The sequence below is a fragment of the Metopolophium dirhodum genome, chromosome 9, assembly GCF_019925205.1.
Source record: "Metopolophium dirhodum isolate CAU chromosome 9, ASM1992520v1, whole genome shotgun sequence".
Lineage (NCBI taxonomy): Eukaryota > Metazoa > Arthropoda > Insecta > Hemiptera > Aphididae > Metopolophium > Metopolophium dirhodum.
Window position 1 is genome coordinate 498819 of NC_083568.1, and position 19973 is coordinate 518791.

At 29.0% G+C, this 19973-nt stretch overlaps 1 protein-coding gene and 1 pseudogene across 1 annotated transcript; both read right to left on the reverse strand.

The window, feature by feature from the left end:
- Positions 1–3800: 3800 nt before the first annotated feature.
- On the reverse strand, positions 3801–5492 carry LOC132952941 (uncharacterized). The gene is made up of 4 exons (XM_061025468.1): positions 5365–5492; positions 5051–5209; positions 4652–4819; positions 3801–4091 (listed from the first exon to the last, which is right to left on the reverse strand). The coding sequence occupies exons 1-4, from the start codon at positions 5464–5466 to the stop codon at positions 3921–3923; spliced, it is 600 nt and encodes a 199-aa protein (XP_060881451.1). The 5' UTR covers positions 5467–5492; the 3' UTR covers positions 3801–3920.
- A 1736-nt stretch (positions 5493–7228) lies between these two features.
- LOC132952649 (uncharacterized) lies at positions 7229–9815 on the reverse strand (annotated as a pseudogene).
- Positions 9816–19973: the final 10158 nt, after the last annotated feature.

Here is a 19973-nt window from a genome sequence, read left to right on the forward strand (position 1 = left end):
GAAAACTACTGGGAAGGTGTCCTAAAAGGTGATGACAGACACAAAAAAAAAAAAATAAAAAAAAAAAAAACACACATCATTGTAAAATTAATACATTCATCGCTTCGCTCAGAATCTAAAAGTAACGTGACTAATAGGTATACTAAAATTAATGTATATTAAGAATCATATATATGGTAAGTTGGAGAGCATAATAATAAAAGTGTAGTTACCTAAAGAGTAGGATAGGAGAATCATTTTATTGTAAGTGAACATAATTAATGTTTCGATAAATAAAAGTATTTAGTGGACAACAAATTTTACATAAAACGTAATGTGAATATCCAAATAACAAAAGTGGATAGAACAAATATATTATATCTGAATGAAAATTTTAATTCCGAAATAAACGAAATTAATCTAATAAATCTATTACGCCAAATCAAAAAAGTCGATCTAGGTAACTATTTTTTAATTTCCAGGTTGGCAGGTTCATAGGTGGCCAGCACCTATTGTGCCCATTCCCATATATTATTGTTAGATTTGTATGAAAAATAGTAGGCCGGAACCCCGGCAATTATACAACATATCGTGTTTATTTATTATACACTTAAGTACCTGTCAAAAAGAATTTATTATATAGTCCATTCAATTCCGTCTTATCCGACATATTTGGTCCATCGAGCCTAAGATATAGTTTAGTTTATTAAATAGTCTTAAGCGATTCAACAGTTGTACCTAACAAAAAGGCATAATTATAAAGACCAAGGTAACGGCGATAGTGTATATCAGTAGAAATAGTTACATAACACCTACCGCGCGTGATTTAGGTAAATTGGACTTTGAACCTTTGTGGAAATAGTCTACGGTCGCTATCGTCAACCGCGTAGCAATAATCATTGCACGCATACATCGCCGTCGTTGCGTATTAAAATTAAAAAGAAAACAATTAGCATAAGTAATTAAATCCAATACTACGATTACGTACAATAATATTGTTTGTAATGTACCTACTTCGTCACATTCATCGCAGAAAATTCGTTGTTAAAAATTGAATTTGGTTAATTATTTGGTAATGGGGGTATACGATGAAGCTAAACTACGCATCACGGACCTGCAGAAAAGAGCGAAACGTATCTATGATGCAGGAGAGGCAATGGTCGGGAAAGAACCGACAAAAACTGAAAGAACGAGATTTAGAATTATGTTCGCCACTATGGAGATTTTAAATACCGATTTTGAAAGTCAGTTATCAGTAATTATTCGTAACATGGGTAAACCTGGAGTTGAAGTGGTTGAGAAGTTACGAGAGGACTTTGAAACAGTTTACTTTGGTTGTAAAATTTTGGCCAATGAGTACCTACCGAAATCTAATACGCACATAGGTTTAAACGATACCTTTATTGACCAGAAACCTAGCGTATCACCTGCTAATTTTCTACCAATTGAAAAGTTGGCTATTCCAAAGTTTAAAGGAGATCCAAAAGAATATACGAGTTTTCGTAACATGTTCGATATCTATATACACTACAATCCACATGTAAAACCAGTGTTGAAGTTCGGATACTTAAAAGGATACTTAAAAGGATACTTGGAAGGAGAACCTTTAAGACTGGTTGGAAACCTTATTTTGACTGATAGTAATTACAAATTAGCGCTATCCCAGTTAAAAGCCAGATATTCCAACCGTCGAATCATTACAGAAAGTCATTTGGATGAACTTTTTAATGCACCTAAAGCTTTCCTGGGAAATGGTATTTCAATTCGAAATTTACTTAATGTAGTTACTGAAACGATCGGTGCCTTAGAAAATCTCACGTACGCAGTCGACCAATGGGACCCGATACTCTTACATGTGCTACAGGAAAAATTAGACCAACAACTTAGAGCTCAATGGGAGTTATCTGTAGATACGACCGAAGATCCTTCTGTGAAAGAGTTCATAGTATTTTTGACTAAATTTTTTAAATCAGCCATGAGTAACCAAAAGTAAATTTACCAAACCAACTACATTATTTAGTAGCCAATCAGGATCATATGGCTCACCAGGAAACATAAATAAACATGATTATTAATGTTTTAGTGAACCTGGCATACATAGTATATTGTGCATAATAACAAGCAATTAAAAAATATTATTAATGTTATGCGTATTTGATGTTTTTATTTGGTATATCAAAAAATGTTTATAATATTATTTTAATTTATATAATATTTCCATACCGTGGGAATAGGACAACTAGCATTGTATGCTCCTAAGGCCTAAACTATCCAATATTTTAGTCAAAGCACCTCCTAAGAACATTTTAAGTGGTGAGTAGGCTTTGGGTGATTTATAAGTATAAGCATTCTCATTCCAAGATTAGGATGACCGTTTTGTGGTTTGTATTATATTATACCAATGTAAGTATATTTTCCACTTTACGAATCATGAATGTGTGTTAATAAGTAGGTAACCATTAATCGTTTCTATACGATATACCTAGTGGGAATTAAACATAATTATGTGTGATAACATATAAGTATGAAAACGTTGAAATAAATTGATCCTTCAAATTGGCGTAGGATGTATTGAGACCGATCGAATCGCTTACGGCCTCCTCTTTAAGCGCGTATTGTCAGAGCGAATTTTTGGTTTGCAAATACGGTATCTGCGTGCAGAAACCACTCGTGCGTGCAGTGAGTCAAAAAATTCGGAAGCTGAGGCACGTGGAAAATGTCGTCGTATCGAACGAGATTGTGGGCGTTAATGGTTAGTTAGACGAGCCGGAATTTCATTGCGAGCATTAATTTTCTACAGTTGTACTTTGTACCTATTTTAGTGTGTAATGTAAAGGTAGGTATAAAATATATATATATATTTACCAGAAGCTATCAATGCTGGGCATTAACGAGTTAAAAAGTTAAAGTTAAGTTTATTTTATTTTAACTTATTAACTTAACTAGTTACTTTTGGCTTTTCATTAACTTAACTGTTAACTTACTAAATAGTAAATTTCTTTCTTAATCAACGTAAAATTAACGAGTTAATTTTTCATTTTAGGAAGTAAGTTAAGTTAATTTATTTTGTTTTTAATTTTATAATATTTCACTATTTCAGTCTAGTTGGTTTTCATGTCAAAAAATATGTTTCGTAAATTATTTAAAGTAAAAAATTTATATCATTCGAATCTAACTTATATGGAAATACTGTATGAAGTATAAACACTATATCCTATAATTTAGTTTTGGGTTGGAAAAAAATTAAGTACGCGTTGTATAAACAAATTAACTTCTTTTAAACATAATAACAAGTGTGTATTAACTTTTAATTTAACTGAGTTAACCTTTTTTTTTTTTTATTTATTAAAAATTTTACAATCTGTTTACACATAAAACAATAAGTAACAATGATGATAGTGATTAAGGTGACATGAAACATATGAAGAGGAGACTGTCCAGTGACAGAACCTCAGAAAATTTGAGTTCGGGCATTGAGTTAACCTATAGTTAAATTAACTATTAATTTTTAACTTTTTGTTATTGATGCATATTAACTTAACTTAAATGAGTTAAAAAAAAACTATTAACTTGCCCAGCCTTGTAAGCTATATGTTTTGATCAAATTAAATTAATTAGTACTCTAGAAAATTACCATTTTCCGAACATCAGACACAGTCTTGATAAAGGTAATGACTATATAACCTTATTACGTCTAGTTATAACTTATGAGGCATAGGCATGGGCCCAAAGAATGACCGATAAAAGGATACTCCTGGTTTAAGGCTGGAGAATTGGATGTGTGGTGGAATGGTTTTGATAGATGAAAATCCCAAGAAGGAAGAATATTGTTTATTTTTACATCACAAAAAAAATGGTATATCTGAGTAATAATAATAAATAAATGTATCGTGAACATGAATATTGATTAGAACTATTAAAATATAATTTTTGTTTAACGTTCAATCAAATTCCCAAGGTCGCTTCACCTCTACAACTAAAGTAAAACAACCATAGACTTCATTGTTTTTGGTAAAATAACCAGTAAATCTGTATGTTCCGTAAAAAAATGTCTTGGGAAAATTGGTTAACATGAAATCAGCAGTATCTAAGCCAGATCCTTTATAAAAACCCTGGAAACATAAGTAAACGTGGTTTTTATTTTTTAGCGAACCTGTCATACATAGTATATTGTATATAATAATAAGCAATTAAAAAATATTATTAATACTACGCTTTTTTTATGTTTTTTATTTGTATATCGAAGAACTTCCGAAATATGAGGAATCATGTATCACATTTTAAGGCTTTTTTGACCAACGAATAGATTCAAATATTAAAAATATTGTACCATTTGTAGTATTTACTACAAATAAAATTTGTTGAAATGTATTTTTGGTTATTCGTATTTTGGTTACACCAAAAAATATACATCAGTTTTGGAGTACGTGATGATTTTGCGTAAAAATTAACGTATTCCCTTATTTTTTTTCCAGTTCATTAATACACAAAGTATAAAATACTTAACTTTACAGAATAAAAAATTTAAACTAAAAATACACATAATTCTTAAATCAACGCATTATTTGATCCTCTAAATATAGAAAATGCAAAATATGTTTTTTGTATGATTGTCGATAGGAAGAATTTAATGTTTATTATATTATTTTATAATTCTACAAAACTTTCATACCACGGGAATAGGACAAGTGGCATTGTAGATTCCTAGACCATCCATGATTGTAGTCCAAGCACCTCCAAAGAACATTTTAAGTGACGTGCAAGCTTTGGGTGATTTATGAATATAAGCATTATCCTTCCAACCACCAATAGAATCTTTTATCGCAAAATCGAATTCCATCTATAAAGAAAATAATTTATATGATTTGATCAAAATCGAATATATAATGTAACACGATAAAAAACAATTTCACAATTTCCGTATTTGATGTATGAGGTAGGTACTCAAATAATTGTTGTGAACCATGTAAATTATACAATTTACAATTTTTCCAATAACATATTATTCGATAATTATAATTATTAATTATATATAAATTGGATAAAAATAATGAGTATAGACTATACTTACATTAAAGGAATCATCAACTGCTACTAAATGTGTTATGTTTCCTAGAATTTCTGTGGTATTGGCAGATTTTTTACTAAGATACAATTCATATTTTATTTTATTATTCAGCCGGACAGAAGCACAACGAATTAGTGCTAAAAAATTAAGCCGGTATTTACCCTGGAGAAATTTATTAAATCGTATTAATCAAAATCATATTGTAGTACCTATTGGAGAACATATTTTGTTCGTTAAAATGAGATGGTGTCTAATGAATTAATTAAGACGGTAAAATTGTCACAGTAAAAATAATGTTATTAAGTAGATATACTTACAACTGGGAAGTTTGGTAAAAACAAAGGTTTACCTGTATCTGAAATAACAACAGTTACAAAAACCACAAGACTAATTATTAACAAACACTTCATCTCTAACATATTACTTGCACATAAATTCCAACTTATTCAACCCAGTTTATTTTTCAACTGTTAGTCAGAGTAGAATGAAGGTGAGTCGCCTTGCCACGGCCACTAATTATATATTATATATATTACGATTAATGTCAAATTATGGAATATCGTATATGAAATATTTGTAAATGAATTGTAACTGATGATTTTTCATTCGTTATTATATATTGTACGAATATTATTTTTGTTTATTAACCTTGCTTTCAGTATTGTTGCAGACTAGGTATGTCTACCACTCTAACAAATTATTGTTATAAAACAGATTACAGAGTTTAGATATTATCGGAACATATTTAAAAAAATTATATTTTATGTTCCACTTAACAAAGCCTCACGATTGTATTTTATTTATACACTAGTATCATTTTTTTTCGTATGACATAATTTATCATTAAAATCAAATTTAACACATAGGTACATTATTTTACACAACAACGATGTACACTGGTCTTTATACCTATTGGATATTGTAAAGCAAAATGGTTTTACAATTACTTTCTCCGTTTTTTTTTGTTTTCCCTATTATTTTGAAAAATACATTACTCATTCTCTTTTGATCACTCCTTTATACCATCTAGAATCTAGATCTTATTTGGTACCAAAATCCACTCTCAAAATTGGATATCTAAGCATTTTTTTTAAAAGGCGGGCAAATGAGTGTCGCTCTGCTCTACAGTAGGTTACATGTTAGTTACTGTAATGGATGGTGTTATTTTGAATTCAATGATTTAATATCATTGCATAAGAAAAACGATTCTGAGCAAAAACGGTCAGTCAGCCTGCAATATTACTAAGTATATATGATGAAATAAGTAATTTACGTGGAACGTTGTTTTAGTTTTCAATTCTTAGCTATAGAAGTTGAACATTTTATACATTTTTAATTACAAAATAAATATTAGATTTTAAATTTGATAAATGTTGCTAAAATTCCATCTTTAAATCCTTATAAAAAAATTGTGCATTTTTAACTATAGGTAGACAAACTTACGATGAATCTTGTAATACATTTTCAAATCTTAGATTTAAAAATAATATTTTTATGAATTTCCACGTCAAAATTATTTGCACATTTTCGTGATGAAAAATCGTCAAAATGTGAACTTTAAATGCCTATAAAAAAAAAATTGTGACTGAATTTTAATATTTTTCAAATGCCATTGTAACAATTTATTAGGAGTCTTGTACTAAATTTTCATGCTTTTTTTATCCAAAAAATAAAATTATTTTCTTGACATTCACAGAAAAAAAAAACTAAAAAATTTTAAGCTAAAAATGTCCGTAACAGTGTAAAACAAAACAAAATACTTTGGAAATTCTATCGTTTATAGAAAATGCTTATATAAACAACCATTGAAAATTACTTGTGTCTACTATGTCAATTGTTTTAGAGTTACACCAAAAACCAAAATCAATTTTGTCAAAAGCTGATTATCCGTAAAATTTCGTTTTTCACCTAATTTTCAGTTTGTTTTTCCCGGCGTTTTTGAAAACGATTACAATTTTTATCTTTAGACATACATCATTGTAAAATAAATACATTCATCACTCCACTCGGAATCTAAAATAAACCTACGAACAAAACTGTAGAACTAATATACTGTATATTATGACAAAACTATATTTATCTCGTTTACCTATTAAAAAAATCTAAGTAATAACAGACAAATAAATTGAATGACAACAATAGATAATTGAACAATATTCTTCTGTACGTGAGCATGAATAATACCATGATAGGTTTTTGTAATTTAATGTTTAGTCAGTTTCCCAAGGCCGCTTCACCTCTACAAATGCAATAAAACAACCATACACTTTGTTATGTTTGGTAAAATAAGCAGTAAATCTGTATGTTTCATAAAAAAATGACTTGGGAAAATTTGTGAACTTAAAAACAGCAGTATCTACGCCAAGCCCTTTATAAAAACCCTGAAAACATAAACATAATATTAGTACTATACTTTTTTAATTTTAAGTTAAAGGGATAGGAAGCAGTCATTTAGACGTGTTTTCATTCTAACGCGTACCGATTGATCTAGTGAAGCTATAATAACTCTTAAAACCGATTTGAATTTGTCGTCATGTTTACTTGAGACTTTCCCATATTTTTGATTTATCCCCTAAATCCTAAAAAAGTCGTATTAAAACAAGAAATGGAAAATTCAAAATTTTGGAGAAAATAAAATGAAAAACTAAAAATCTTGAAATATCAATCTCAGAAGACTTGACGACAAATTCATACCGGTTTTTAGAATTCTTATCGCTTCACTAGATCAACAGGTTGGAATGAAAACACGTCTAAATTTCTATGTTCCACGTGTGTTCGAAAAAGAAAAAATCACCACTTGCAACCCCTTTAACTAGTACATAATATATAAAAATTTGAAATATATATATGTATAAATAATTTTATTTTTTATACATAATATATTTTGCGTTATACTTACTAATAGTTGATTAAAACAAACTTAATAATTTAAAATTTAAAATTGATAAAAACAAACTTAGATATTGGTAGGTGTATAGGAGTTTGGTATAATTAAAAATGTATGTTTTAATTGAGAAAATTGATTAATGATTATATTTAAAAAAAACAATTACAAGAAGCGTTTTATTTTCTTAAAAACTGTCCAGATATTATTTTAATCATATGTATAATTTATAATATGTTCACACTTTAAGAAGCATTTTTATGATTTTTTAAGATTTTTTTTAAATATTATACTGATTGTTCAACACATTATTTATAAAGTCCAATTCCAATTCAATGTATAAAAGATAAAGATGTGTCAAATGTGTCAAGTATACAAAAATTAATTAATTTCAGTCAATATAAAACCATTAGAATTGATCTCCGAGGTTCAGTTTTAAATGGATGTATAATGGTGTATAGTAAGTGACGATTGAGTCACAATGCGCTATAAGGAAGATTAAAATCTTGAAAATAAATGCAATAAAATTATCGATAGGAAGATTTTAATACTTATTATATTATTTCATAATTCTAATAACTTTCATTTTATTTTATTTTATCAAATGGCAATTACAAAAAGTATCTGAACAATAACAGAACAGTAACAATACTACAATAAATAGCTTAAATTAGAATAGTTTACAAAATGCATTATACCACACATTATGCCATACCGCGGAAATAGGACAAGTAGCATTGTAGATTCCTAGACTATCCATGATTGGAATCCAAGCACCTCCAAAGAGCATTTTGAGTGCTGAGCATCCTTTATGTGTCTTATAAATATAAGCATTCTCCTTCCAACCACCAATAGAATCTTTTATCGCCAAATCAAATTCAAACTATAAATAATTTATCTTATTCGAACCAAATTGAATTTATATCTATATAAAACAATAATAGCGTTTTCCACCACACCGCACTGACTGTACCAGTGCATATTTTTATGTTCCATCGGCATAATTAATGTGCACTGAATGGACTTTTTTATGTTTCACCTCAATGCACTACGCCAGTTTTTTTCACTCAGTGCAGTGATAATTGCACGAGCACCTGGAGTTCGTGTGCCTTATCATTATCATGATAAATTACCCATCAAATATTTTATTATCTTTATGTATCGGTGATAAGTATTGATTTTGTGTTTCATCTACACTTGCACCAGCTTGCACCCAGGACGATTATTAGTGACCTATATCAGTGCAACCTGGGTGCAACAGTGCGGTATGGTGGAAAACGCTTTAAGACAAACTTCAACAATATTAGTATTTTATGTAATTGTACTAGATATTCAAATTAGTTTTTCAAGCCATATAATTCGCAATTAGTCCAATAATATATTATTAAATTTAATAATAATAAATATACTTACATCAAGAGAATCATCAAATGGTTCGAGATGTGTTATGTTACCCTTAATTTCTGAAGTATTCGCAGTCTTTTTACTTAGGTAAAAATTAAATTGATCTTTATTATTCGACGAGATGGAAGTGCAACGCATCATTGCTAAGAACTTTATTCGGTAATTGCCCTGAAGAAAAATATATAATCGTTATTCGTTTTAATTACCTAGTAGCATATTATAGTATTAATAGTAATATTATAATATTTAATTGTATTAATCAACATCATATTATAGTAGGTACCTATATTAGAGAACATTTGTTCGTTTAAATAAGATAGTGTCTAATGAATTAATTAAGACACTTGACACAATAAAAATAATGTTATTAAGTAAATATACTTACAACTGGCAATTGTGGTAAAAACAAAGGTTTACCTTTGTATCTGAAATAACATCAGTTACAGAGACCGCAAGACTAATCATTAACAAACACTTCATCTCTAACATTTTATTGGCACATAAATTCCAACTTATCCAACCCAGTTTATTTTTCAACTGTTAGTCAGAGTCGAATGAAGGCGAGTCTCACCTTGCCACAGCCATTAACTATATATATATATTATAATTAATGTCAAATTGTGGAATATCGTGATTTAAATGAATTGTAACTGATGCTTTTTCATTTGTAATTATAAATTGTATGAATATTATTTTTGTTTATTGACCTTGCTTTCAGTATTGTTGCAGACTAGGTATGTCTAACAAATAATTGTTATAAAACAGATTACACAGTTAAATATTATCTGAGCATAAAAACTAATTTAACATGGATAATTTGGCATTATTATAGTATTTTAAATTTTGTAAAAATAATATTTTATGTTTCACTTAAGGGGCATCACTACTACGTATTTTTCATCAAAAACTACTGTTTCTAGTTCCAACGATACGTGTCAAAAATTATCACGATTTTCATTCTGAAAAAATATTTGGATTGTCCGTAATAATATATACAAGGGAACGATCAACCACATTTTTAATTTTTTTAATTTAAATTGCAATAAAAACTGTAAAAAATTGAAAATAATTAAGAATTTCCAACTTAAATATTTAATTAACTAAATACGATTTTAAAAATGTGCCTCTATCGATCCCTCGTACATGTTGTGGAGAAAAATAATATTTTGTCAGAATGCAAATCGAGGTAATCGTTGCGACGTATCGTTGGAATTAGAATCGTATGTTTGAGTGAAAAGTATAAATTTTTTCATGATAACAATATTAGATCTGACATGTATGTGCGAGTGCGTGCGACAGCCCTCCGTACCGCTAAAATTGACCTGCATGGACGTCACACACACTAATAATAATTTACGACTAACACATAGATCTCGGGTGGCGACGACGAGATTAGTAATTGCCTAAATGATTCTCCTTAAATCAATGCCATAGAGAGGCCCCTTAACAAAGCCTAACGATTGTATTTTATTTATACACTAGTTGCGTTACTAATATAGTAGGTATACTAAATTTTTATCTAGAATTATATGTTGACTAGTGATATTATATATCTATGACCTAGGTCTTCACATATCATATTTTATCGTATGAAATGATTTATCATTAAAATCAAATTTCACACATAGGTACCTACATTATTTTAAACATTTTCTTTTTGTTTTCCCTATTATTTTGAAAAATACATGACTTTTTCTCTTTTGATCACTCATTAATAATACCATCTAGATCTAATTTGGTACCAAAATTCACTATCGAAATTGGAGACCTAAGCATTTTTTTAAAAATATGGGCAAATGGGTGTCGCTCTGCTGTACTGTAGGTTACAAGTGGGTCACTGTAATGGATGGTGTTGAATTTGAATTCAATGAAATAATATTATTGCATAAGAAAAACGATTCTGAGCGGCCAGTCAGCCTGCAATATTACTAAGTTTATTTGATGAAATAAGTAATTTATATATATAAATAGGAACTATCAAAACTGAGTAATCTGATTTATAAAATATAATAATATTCAAAGTAAGGTCATTATAATATAAAAGTAATATTCATACTGTATATTATTACAAATTTAAAAGGATTAGATAGGTAAAAATTGGACTAAAAATCATTTGACTAGGAATAACAAGTTGAAAAATAAACTGTGTTAATACTTCAATAGCTACCATATTTTAAAACAAAGGCGAGGTGTTTATTAATCAATCTAATAATTGTTTTTGTAATTGTTGTTAATTCTGAAACAAGCAAACGTTTGTTTTTACCACAATTACCGTTTGTAAGTGTTTACCTAATTATATTTTTTTAAATGAGTCAATTGTATTACATATTACATTTAATTACCAAACATCAAATTGTAACACAATAATATTGGGGACTGGTGTGGAACGGTGGTTGGCTACAGTCACTAACGTGTTCTTAGGTCAAACATCGGCCGGCGTCGCTAACTCCCGGTCCCCGGATGGGTGACCATTACCACCCGGTAGTAAAACTCGATTAAAAATCTTCAGGCTAATGATCTCAAATATTGAAGCCTTATCTCAATAAAAAAAAAATGATCTCTAAAAGTATACATTTCTAATTAAAATGATTTTATATTTGTATTCAGGGCAAATACCGACTAAATTTCTTAGCAATGATGCGTTCCTCTTCTATGCCGTCAAATAATAAAATTCAATTAAATTTTCACCTAAGCAAAAAAAACAGTAAATAGGTACCACAGAAATCAAAGGAAACATTTAGACTTTGATACAATTTGATGATTCCTTTAATGTAAGTATAGTAGTTATTATTATAATAATCGAACAATAGGAAGTCAAAATTTAAAATCCTTGTAGTCATCAAAAGCGCCAAACAAAACAAAAATTCAGAAAAAACGGAAATTTTTACGCAAATTGAGTTTTCGACAAAATAGATTTTTGTTTTTGGTGTATATCTAATACAAATGACTGTAGATGCATGGAATTTTCACTCAATTAGCATTTACTATACACCATAAAATTATCAAAATATTTTGACATCTCTTGAACTGTTAGCGAACATTTTCAGTTTCCAAATTTTTAAGTGTTTTTTTTCTTTAGATGTCAATAAAATTGTAGTTTCTGGGTCAAAAAAGGTGAAAATTTAATAAATGGCTTCTGATAATATATTGTTACAATAAAATCTGCAAAACATTAAAAATACATATGCAGTATGCACACATATTTTTTATAAGCATTTCAAGTTAAAATTTTGACAACATTTATCAAATTGAAAATTTAAAAATTATTGTAGTTAAAAATTATAAAATATTCAACTTTATAGCTTAAGATTGAAAATTTAAAACAAGGTTCCACAAAAAAAAATAGGGAAATAAATTACTTTCTTCACTATAATATCATCAAATATACTTAATAACTTAATCAAATTTAACACACATGTACTTTACACAATGACGATGTACACTGCTCGTTATATCTATTGTAAAGCAAAATGGTTTTACAGTTACTTTCTCCCAAGTTTTTTTGTTTTCCCTATTATTTTGAAAAATACTTGATATTTTCTCTTTTGATCACTTGTTAATATCAAATAGATCCAATTTGGTATATTTGGAAGCATTTTTTCTACCATAAAATGTAAGCCAAAAAAAAAAAAACCTACGAACAAAAATGTAAAAGTCATATATATAAAATAACTATATTTATCTCTTGTACCTATCATACAAAAATCTAAGTAATAAAAAACAAATAATCTGAATGACAACAATAGATAATTGTGTAATATTCTCCAGTAAGTGAACACGAATAATACTATGATAGGTTTATTGTAATTTAATGTTTAGTCAGTTTCCCAAGGCCGCTTCACCTCTACAACTGTAATATAACAACCATAGACTTGTTTATGTTTGGTATAATAAGCAGTAAATCTGTATGTTCCATAAAAAAATGTCTTGGGAAAATTGCTTAACTTGAAAACAGCAGTATCTACGCTAGGCCCTTTATAAAAACCCTGGAAACATAAATAAATACTTTTTTTTTTACTTTTAAATTAAGGGGATAGGAAGCAGTATATACGAACATAAAAACAAAATTAATTGACACTATTGCCTGATAAAATGATTTTAATAAATAAACATTTTTATATTATTATATTTTATACAATGACTGCCGAATACACGCAGCACGATCATATAATATAATATTATATGAATGATTAGACACAGGTTTATCGAAAACAATGTTAGGTATATGGTGTTCATGCCGTAATTATTGACACAACAAAAAAGGTGGATGTGGGTACCGTTCTTCTGTACAAAATGTTTCGAGTGGATCACATATAAATATGGAAGTGTGATATTTAAATTCAACGATATAAAATCATTGAACACGAAAAACGATTCTGAGGGAAAACGTCAGTCTGTCAGGGTCGCGTTACTATTTTAAAATCGGATACAAATAAATAGGATATAAATAGGAATTAATTGTGGAGAAAACAAACATTTACTAGTCATAAATTTCACAAACAACAAATTATGAGGAAAATTGTATTACATTTTCAAGTTTTTGACGATGCGAACATTTTTATGGACAATAATGAAAAAACAAACTAATAAAATTGAAAATTTTCTACCAAAAAAGCTACTTAAGTTGAAAATCAAAGCATTACATATAGAATACTTGGGTACGAATTAAATTAATCTAACCTAACCAAACCACATCACACCTAAGAAATGTATAGTCAGTATTTACCCTGAAGAAATATATGTAAAAATTTTAAGCAGTAGGTAGGTTAAAGTATTAGATCTAGACATAACTTTCTTTTGTTACAATGTGGTGGTTGCTATATTTATTATGATATAAAGAGGTAAGTACTTACAACCGGTAATTTGGGTAAAAACAAAGGGTTACTTGTGTTTGAATTAACAACAATTAAAAAAACAGTAAAATTGATTAGCAAACACTTCATATTTTTTGATTTAAAATTTAAAACACGCATTTGTTATTCCACTGTTATTTGGAATCAAATGATTTTTGGCCCAATGGAATGTATGTAATATTTTTTAATTAGTTAAATAACAATGTAATATGTATATTATAAATTTATTTATTGACCTGGCTTTCAGTATATTGTTGCGATAGATACTAGATAACTTAGATATTATTACCATAACATATTATATACAATTGTTTTCGTTATGGATATTAATTTATAGGTACCTACATATGATTACAATTCTGCATGAGTGCATGATTAAATTGCTTGTGTACGACGTAGTATATCAGTTCTTGATCATGCAAACCGCATAAAACCATAATAATATTATGAAATGTAATAGGTATTTAAAAATGTTTATTTTAAATAATTAATTTAATATTATTAAACTTTTTTGTATTAGCTGTTATAGTTAATGTTGTAGGTAATATACTCACAAAAAAATAAAAATGTTTTTATGAAATTAATAATCAGATTGGAAACCACTAAAAAAAGTACGACGTTTAATAATTATTATTCGATTTGGGACGCAATTCGTGCTACTTACCTTTATTGTAAGACACGAGTGGGACGCAATTCGATGACAACCGGACAGGTACGAAATTCGTGTGTCGTTTGCACCGATATGACGATGATTACAACTCAAAATTATCGGGTAACGCAGTATTCACCGATGTTTTATGTATAATATTAGATGTACATATTATTATTATCATGTCCCTAGTTAACGCGACGTCCTTGATCGGATTTTAAACATTATTAACGGTTCACGTGTATAATACAACGCGAGTCAACTAAAGCTATTTTAAATTTTTTTAAATATCTAGAAGGCGGAAAAAACGGTATACCTATGACGTGACACGTGTTTGACGAGCGTTTCGAGCGTTTCTATAGTGACAATTATGTCTCGGCGCTCGACGAGTCAAAGGGTTACATCATAATAATATATAATATATGAGAGTAAGTATTGTTCGTGAGTTCTAACGCGGCATCGGAAACACAGACACACATAGAACACTGCAGCAATATAGGACGTGAACACAAATAATTTTTGTAATAATATTATGCAGCTGAGTGACGACATCGAAGAACGGAATGTGACGAGAGGACTCGAAGACATGTATAGGCGGACGATAATATCTTTCTGCGAGCGGCGGAAGTATTGTAATTTATAATTATCTCGGCATATTAACCGTGATGAATTACGAAAAAATATTTCAGTAAAATAGAAACGTCACTGTCGCTCAACGTGACATCACATCAAGCTTGTTTAGTGAATATATATTATACATGTGTATTACATAAATATTGTCACTCTTTTGACTGTCCCAGCTGCTATAAACGCGACGTCCGTCCTAACTAGACTGTACTATCAAATATCTTTTTTTATGACTACGCGATTCTTGTACCACAGCTATCTCATAACTGCGACATTTGATATGATAACGTATGTTATTATAGCCAATATAGGTGTACACAAACCCATTGAAATACTTGAACTCAATATTATACCTAATTATGATTACTACGCCCAATGATGCAATAATGCTACGTTGAATGCATTTCAATATTCAGCTATGGAGTGCAAAATAAACTTACAATTCAGACTCATTTGATGGTACCTATGCTGATTTTGAACAGGCTATCCATAATGCTGCAAAACATTCTTGGCCTTTTAGATGATAGAGATTTCATCAACCCGTTATACCGGTGATCCCCAACATTTTTTCCTCGGCGGGCCATTTTGGTAAACTATTATCTTCGAGCGGGCCACCTGAAAGTATAAAAGTACGAATAATCTCAACTAAATGCCAACCAGATTTTTCGTTATTAGTAAACGAAACACAAACTCAAATTTCACATTAAAAATAAGCGTTGTTTTATGTTAAAAATGTGTAACGACTAACGGGCCAAATATAATACGGGTAGGGCACCACTGCATTATACCATATTAATTAATAGGTACTACATACTCAATCATTTAATGAGAGTAATTCGACGGCTTTTAAACGGCTACACTGGATGCGTGTGGGTGGTGTGGTGTACCTGCGATTTTACATACCATAACTGAATTCGGCCACTTAAATGGCTGCATACTACTCGGTGCGCATCACAGATATATATTACAATAACTAGATACCCGACTCCATATACAACAACATTATTGAATTATGATGCCCAACGCCATTTGTCACTTGGGCAATGTTTACAAATTCTAATCGATTTGATTGGCAACGGTCTTGTTTGATATGAGATGTTGTTGTTTATTATCATATTACCTTTCTAACGATTTGTAAACATTGCCCAAGTTGTAAATGTCTGTCAGCGTCATTGATAAGAAGAAGTCGGGTATCTATAGTTATTATAATATTTATCTGTGGTGCGCGTAGAGTGCATACTACAACTTGCGTCCGAGATTATTATCAGTAAGTGAGCTGCGTCCCGCCAAAAAAGGTTCAAAAAGGGAAATAGCCTGCTATAATATGCATCCTAGAGTATCTTTTTTAGACAGCCTAATTGCGTCCCGGTTTTTAATAGCATAAATGAAGTACTATAGCCTATTATATAACTTCATAATAGATTAGTTACATATGATTCCACTATGGCTATATACATTTAATACATAACATCATCATACATTTAAATAAATAAAATTATACAAATTATTTACAAATAATAATAACGGACGATAATGTTCTTCCGTCTTGTGCTGTGAGCGGCGTAATTTATAATCATCTCGGAATTACGAATAAATATTTCAGTAAAATAGAAACGTAACTTTCACGCTACATCAAGATTGATAAGTGAATATAATATATTAAACAATATACTTAATACGTTTTACATAAATATCGTCACTATTATAACTGTTTCGGCTGCTATAAACACGAAAGTCACCCGAACTAGACTATACGATTTAGTATATTTTTTTATTACTATACGATAATTGAACAACAGATATCTCATCACTGTAATCAATACAATTTGATATGATAACATATATGATAGCCAATAGGTGTACATAATTCCACTTGATTATAGGTAGGTACCTCCTAATTGATTTATTTGATTGAAATTATTCTACCTGACACCTGTCATGCATATAGTATATGTGTTTTAAATTTAATTCGATACAATACAACATTATGAACTGAAATGTAACTGTTCGTCAACCGTAAATTTTTTTTTATTTCTAATAATCCTGTTACAAAAAACAATCACAGTACTTATAAGTATTTATATAGCTTCTTATTTTGAGTAAGTATAGTATTTGATCTCGGAATCGTTAAAATGTTGGTCTTGCACAATTAAAACGTGTTTTCAAATTGAATGATAATAATATTTCTATAGCTGTAGCTTTGGTGATTGCACATAACCATACTGAAATATCGAAACATTCGAAAGAACAAATAAATCAACAGAAACTTAACAAAGTTTATATAGCCAATAATGTCACTATGGGCCATTTATACATTCTTAATTACAGAATTCTGATATTGAAACTTTAACTTATCAAGGCGTAACATTAATTAAAATATATTTACATAATGCTTGAGCTTCTATATATCCTACCTAAATTACCAGCCAGCTCTTTGGAATATCACGACATTTTTTAATTTAAAACAAATCAAAATGAAAATGTTATGTTTCATTCAACATATAGAGAAGTACCTACTGTGTATAATATTTATTAAAAAATTTTTTTTTGCTATAATATTGAACGAAATAATGATTTCAATGGTAAAATTATTGTGTATAAAAAAATTCCAAATGAATCGGAGGTACGTCTTGGTTTCTGCGAGGTGGAAATTTAAATATAACATGGCATTTAGGTATTTCAAGCGTGACCAATATCCAATATGTTTTTTATTTGTGTATGTACTACGTGTATACTATATGAGTAGTCGATATATAATGCTCCTATTTTTAACTTCAGTAGGAACTTCTGTTGGAAAATTTTTAATTTTATTAGTTTCTTTTTAATTATTGTCAATATAAATATTTTACACACACAATGACATTTTAGATGCAATGTTTTTGAAAAAGTTACAACCACTTCCTAAATTAGGATATATTTTCGTTTGGGCCTTGTTGTACTCAAACTTTTGGAAATATGCATTTAAATAAATGTACCTATTTATTAAATTTTAAATTTAACAATGTATTAAATTTTATAATTTTAATGTCACCTAATGTTGAGTTACCAAATATTGTCAATCTGCACTTGCATAAACTATTAAAATATATTAGCTTAAATGAGAAAATGCAAAAACACAATAAAATAACAATTAAATCGCCAACATTTTATCTAGTATGCGTTTAGCAAAAGAGAATATAAAAAAATTCAAACATTTGTAATAAAGTGAAATTTTTCAATTTTTGTAATTTTTTGGTATTTTTCTTTAAACATTTTACAGCCATAGTTAAAGAAAACGCAAATGCAACAACACTTCCTGAACCCTGCAGTGTATTAGTAACATTAAAATAAATTACTTTAACAACAATAATATCACAAAATATATACTTAGTAATCTAGGCTGACACACAGTCTTCGTTCAGAATCATATTTCGTAAACAATGGTTTCATATCACTGAATCCAAATTTAACACATCCATTACAGTAAACGCTATGGACATGGCACCTTTAATACATAATGTATACCAGAGCGGTACCTACTCAACTTTTTAATTATTACAATGCACAAATTATATTGTTATTATTATTATTTTAATTAATGATTTCTAATAACATTTGCCTGCCAAAGACTATCACAAATTTATCAGTAATAACAGTAACGTAGCAACTATTGCGTTTTTGACAGATGTATTTCACATAAAGGTAATCAGAAACTAATTTGCCATTTAGTTTCAGTGGTAAATTGTTTTTGTAGAAAAATTGACTTTTTTACAAGATGTTGGTAATGAACGTTTACATTTTCCTAACTTGAAAAAAGTTGTTGATGAAAAAGACGAGATTGATATCAGAAATTTTACGAAGTTTTAGGAAAGTTAAAAACTGAATTCGAAAGACGCTTTGCAAATTTCAGAAAAATCAAAAACGTTGTACAACTATTGAACAGTAGTTTTACTTTGCAGCCTGACGGTGAATGGATTAACGAAGCAGAAAATGTTTTCAAATGCAACCGAGCACATCTTCAAATAGAAATAATTGAATTCCAATCAGATGATATCCTAAAAAAATTTGTACAGTGAAAAGTATTCAAAAACTGAAATTGATTCTACATATGATGAATTTTGGTTAAAATATGTATCTGAAAAGAAATACCCGACGTTGAAATTATTGACAGTGAAAATGCGTACAATGTTTGGCTCCACATACGTCTGTGAGTCTGCTTTTTCAAAAATGAATTATATCAAAAAAAATTCCAATCCCGACTCACCAACGAACACCTTGAAATGATGATGAAGATAGCGACCACAAACCACAACCCCGACTTAAAGCAGCTAGTTGAAAGCAAAATCTGCCATTTTTCTCATTAAAAATATTAATATTGTTTCATATATATATTAAATTTAGTTATATTTTCATTAGTTTTAGTTACATAATAATTAATAAGTGTATATTTTTTTTATTTAGAAATAAAATATTTTTGGCGAACCGGCATATTATAATAAATATTATATTCTTTGAATTTTTATGGCCCGC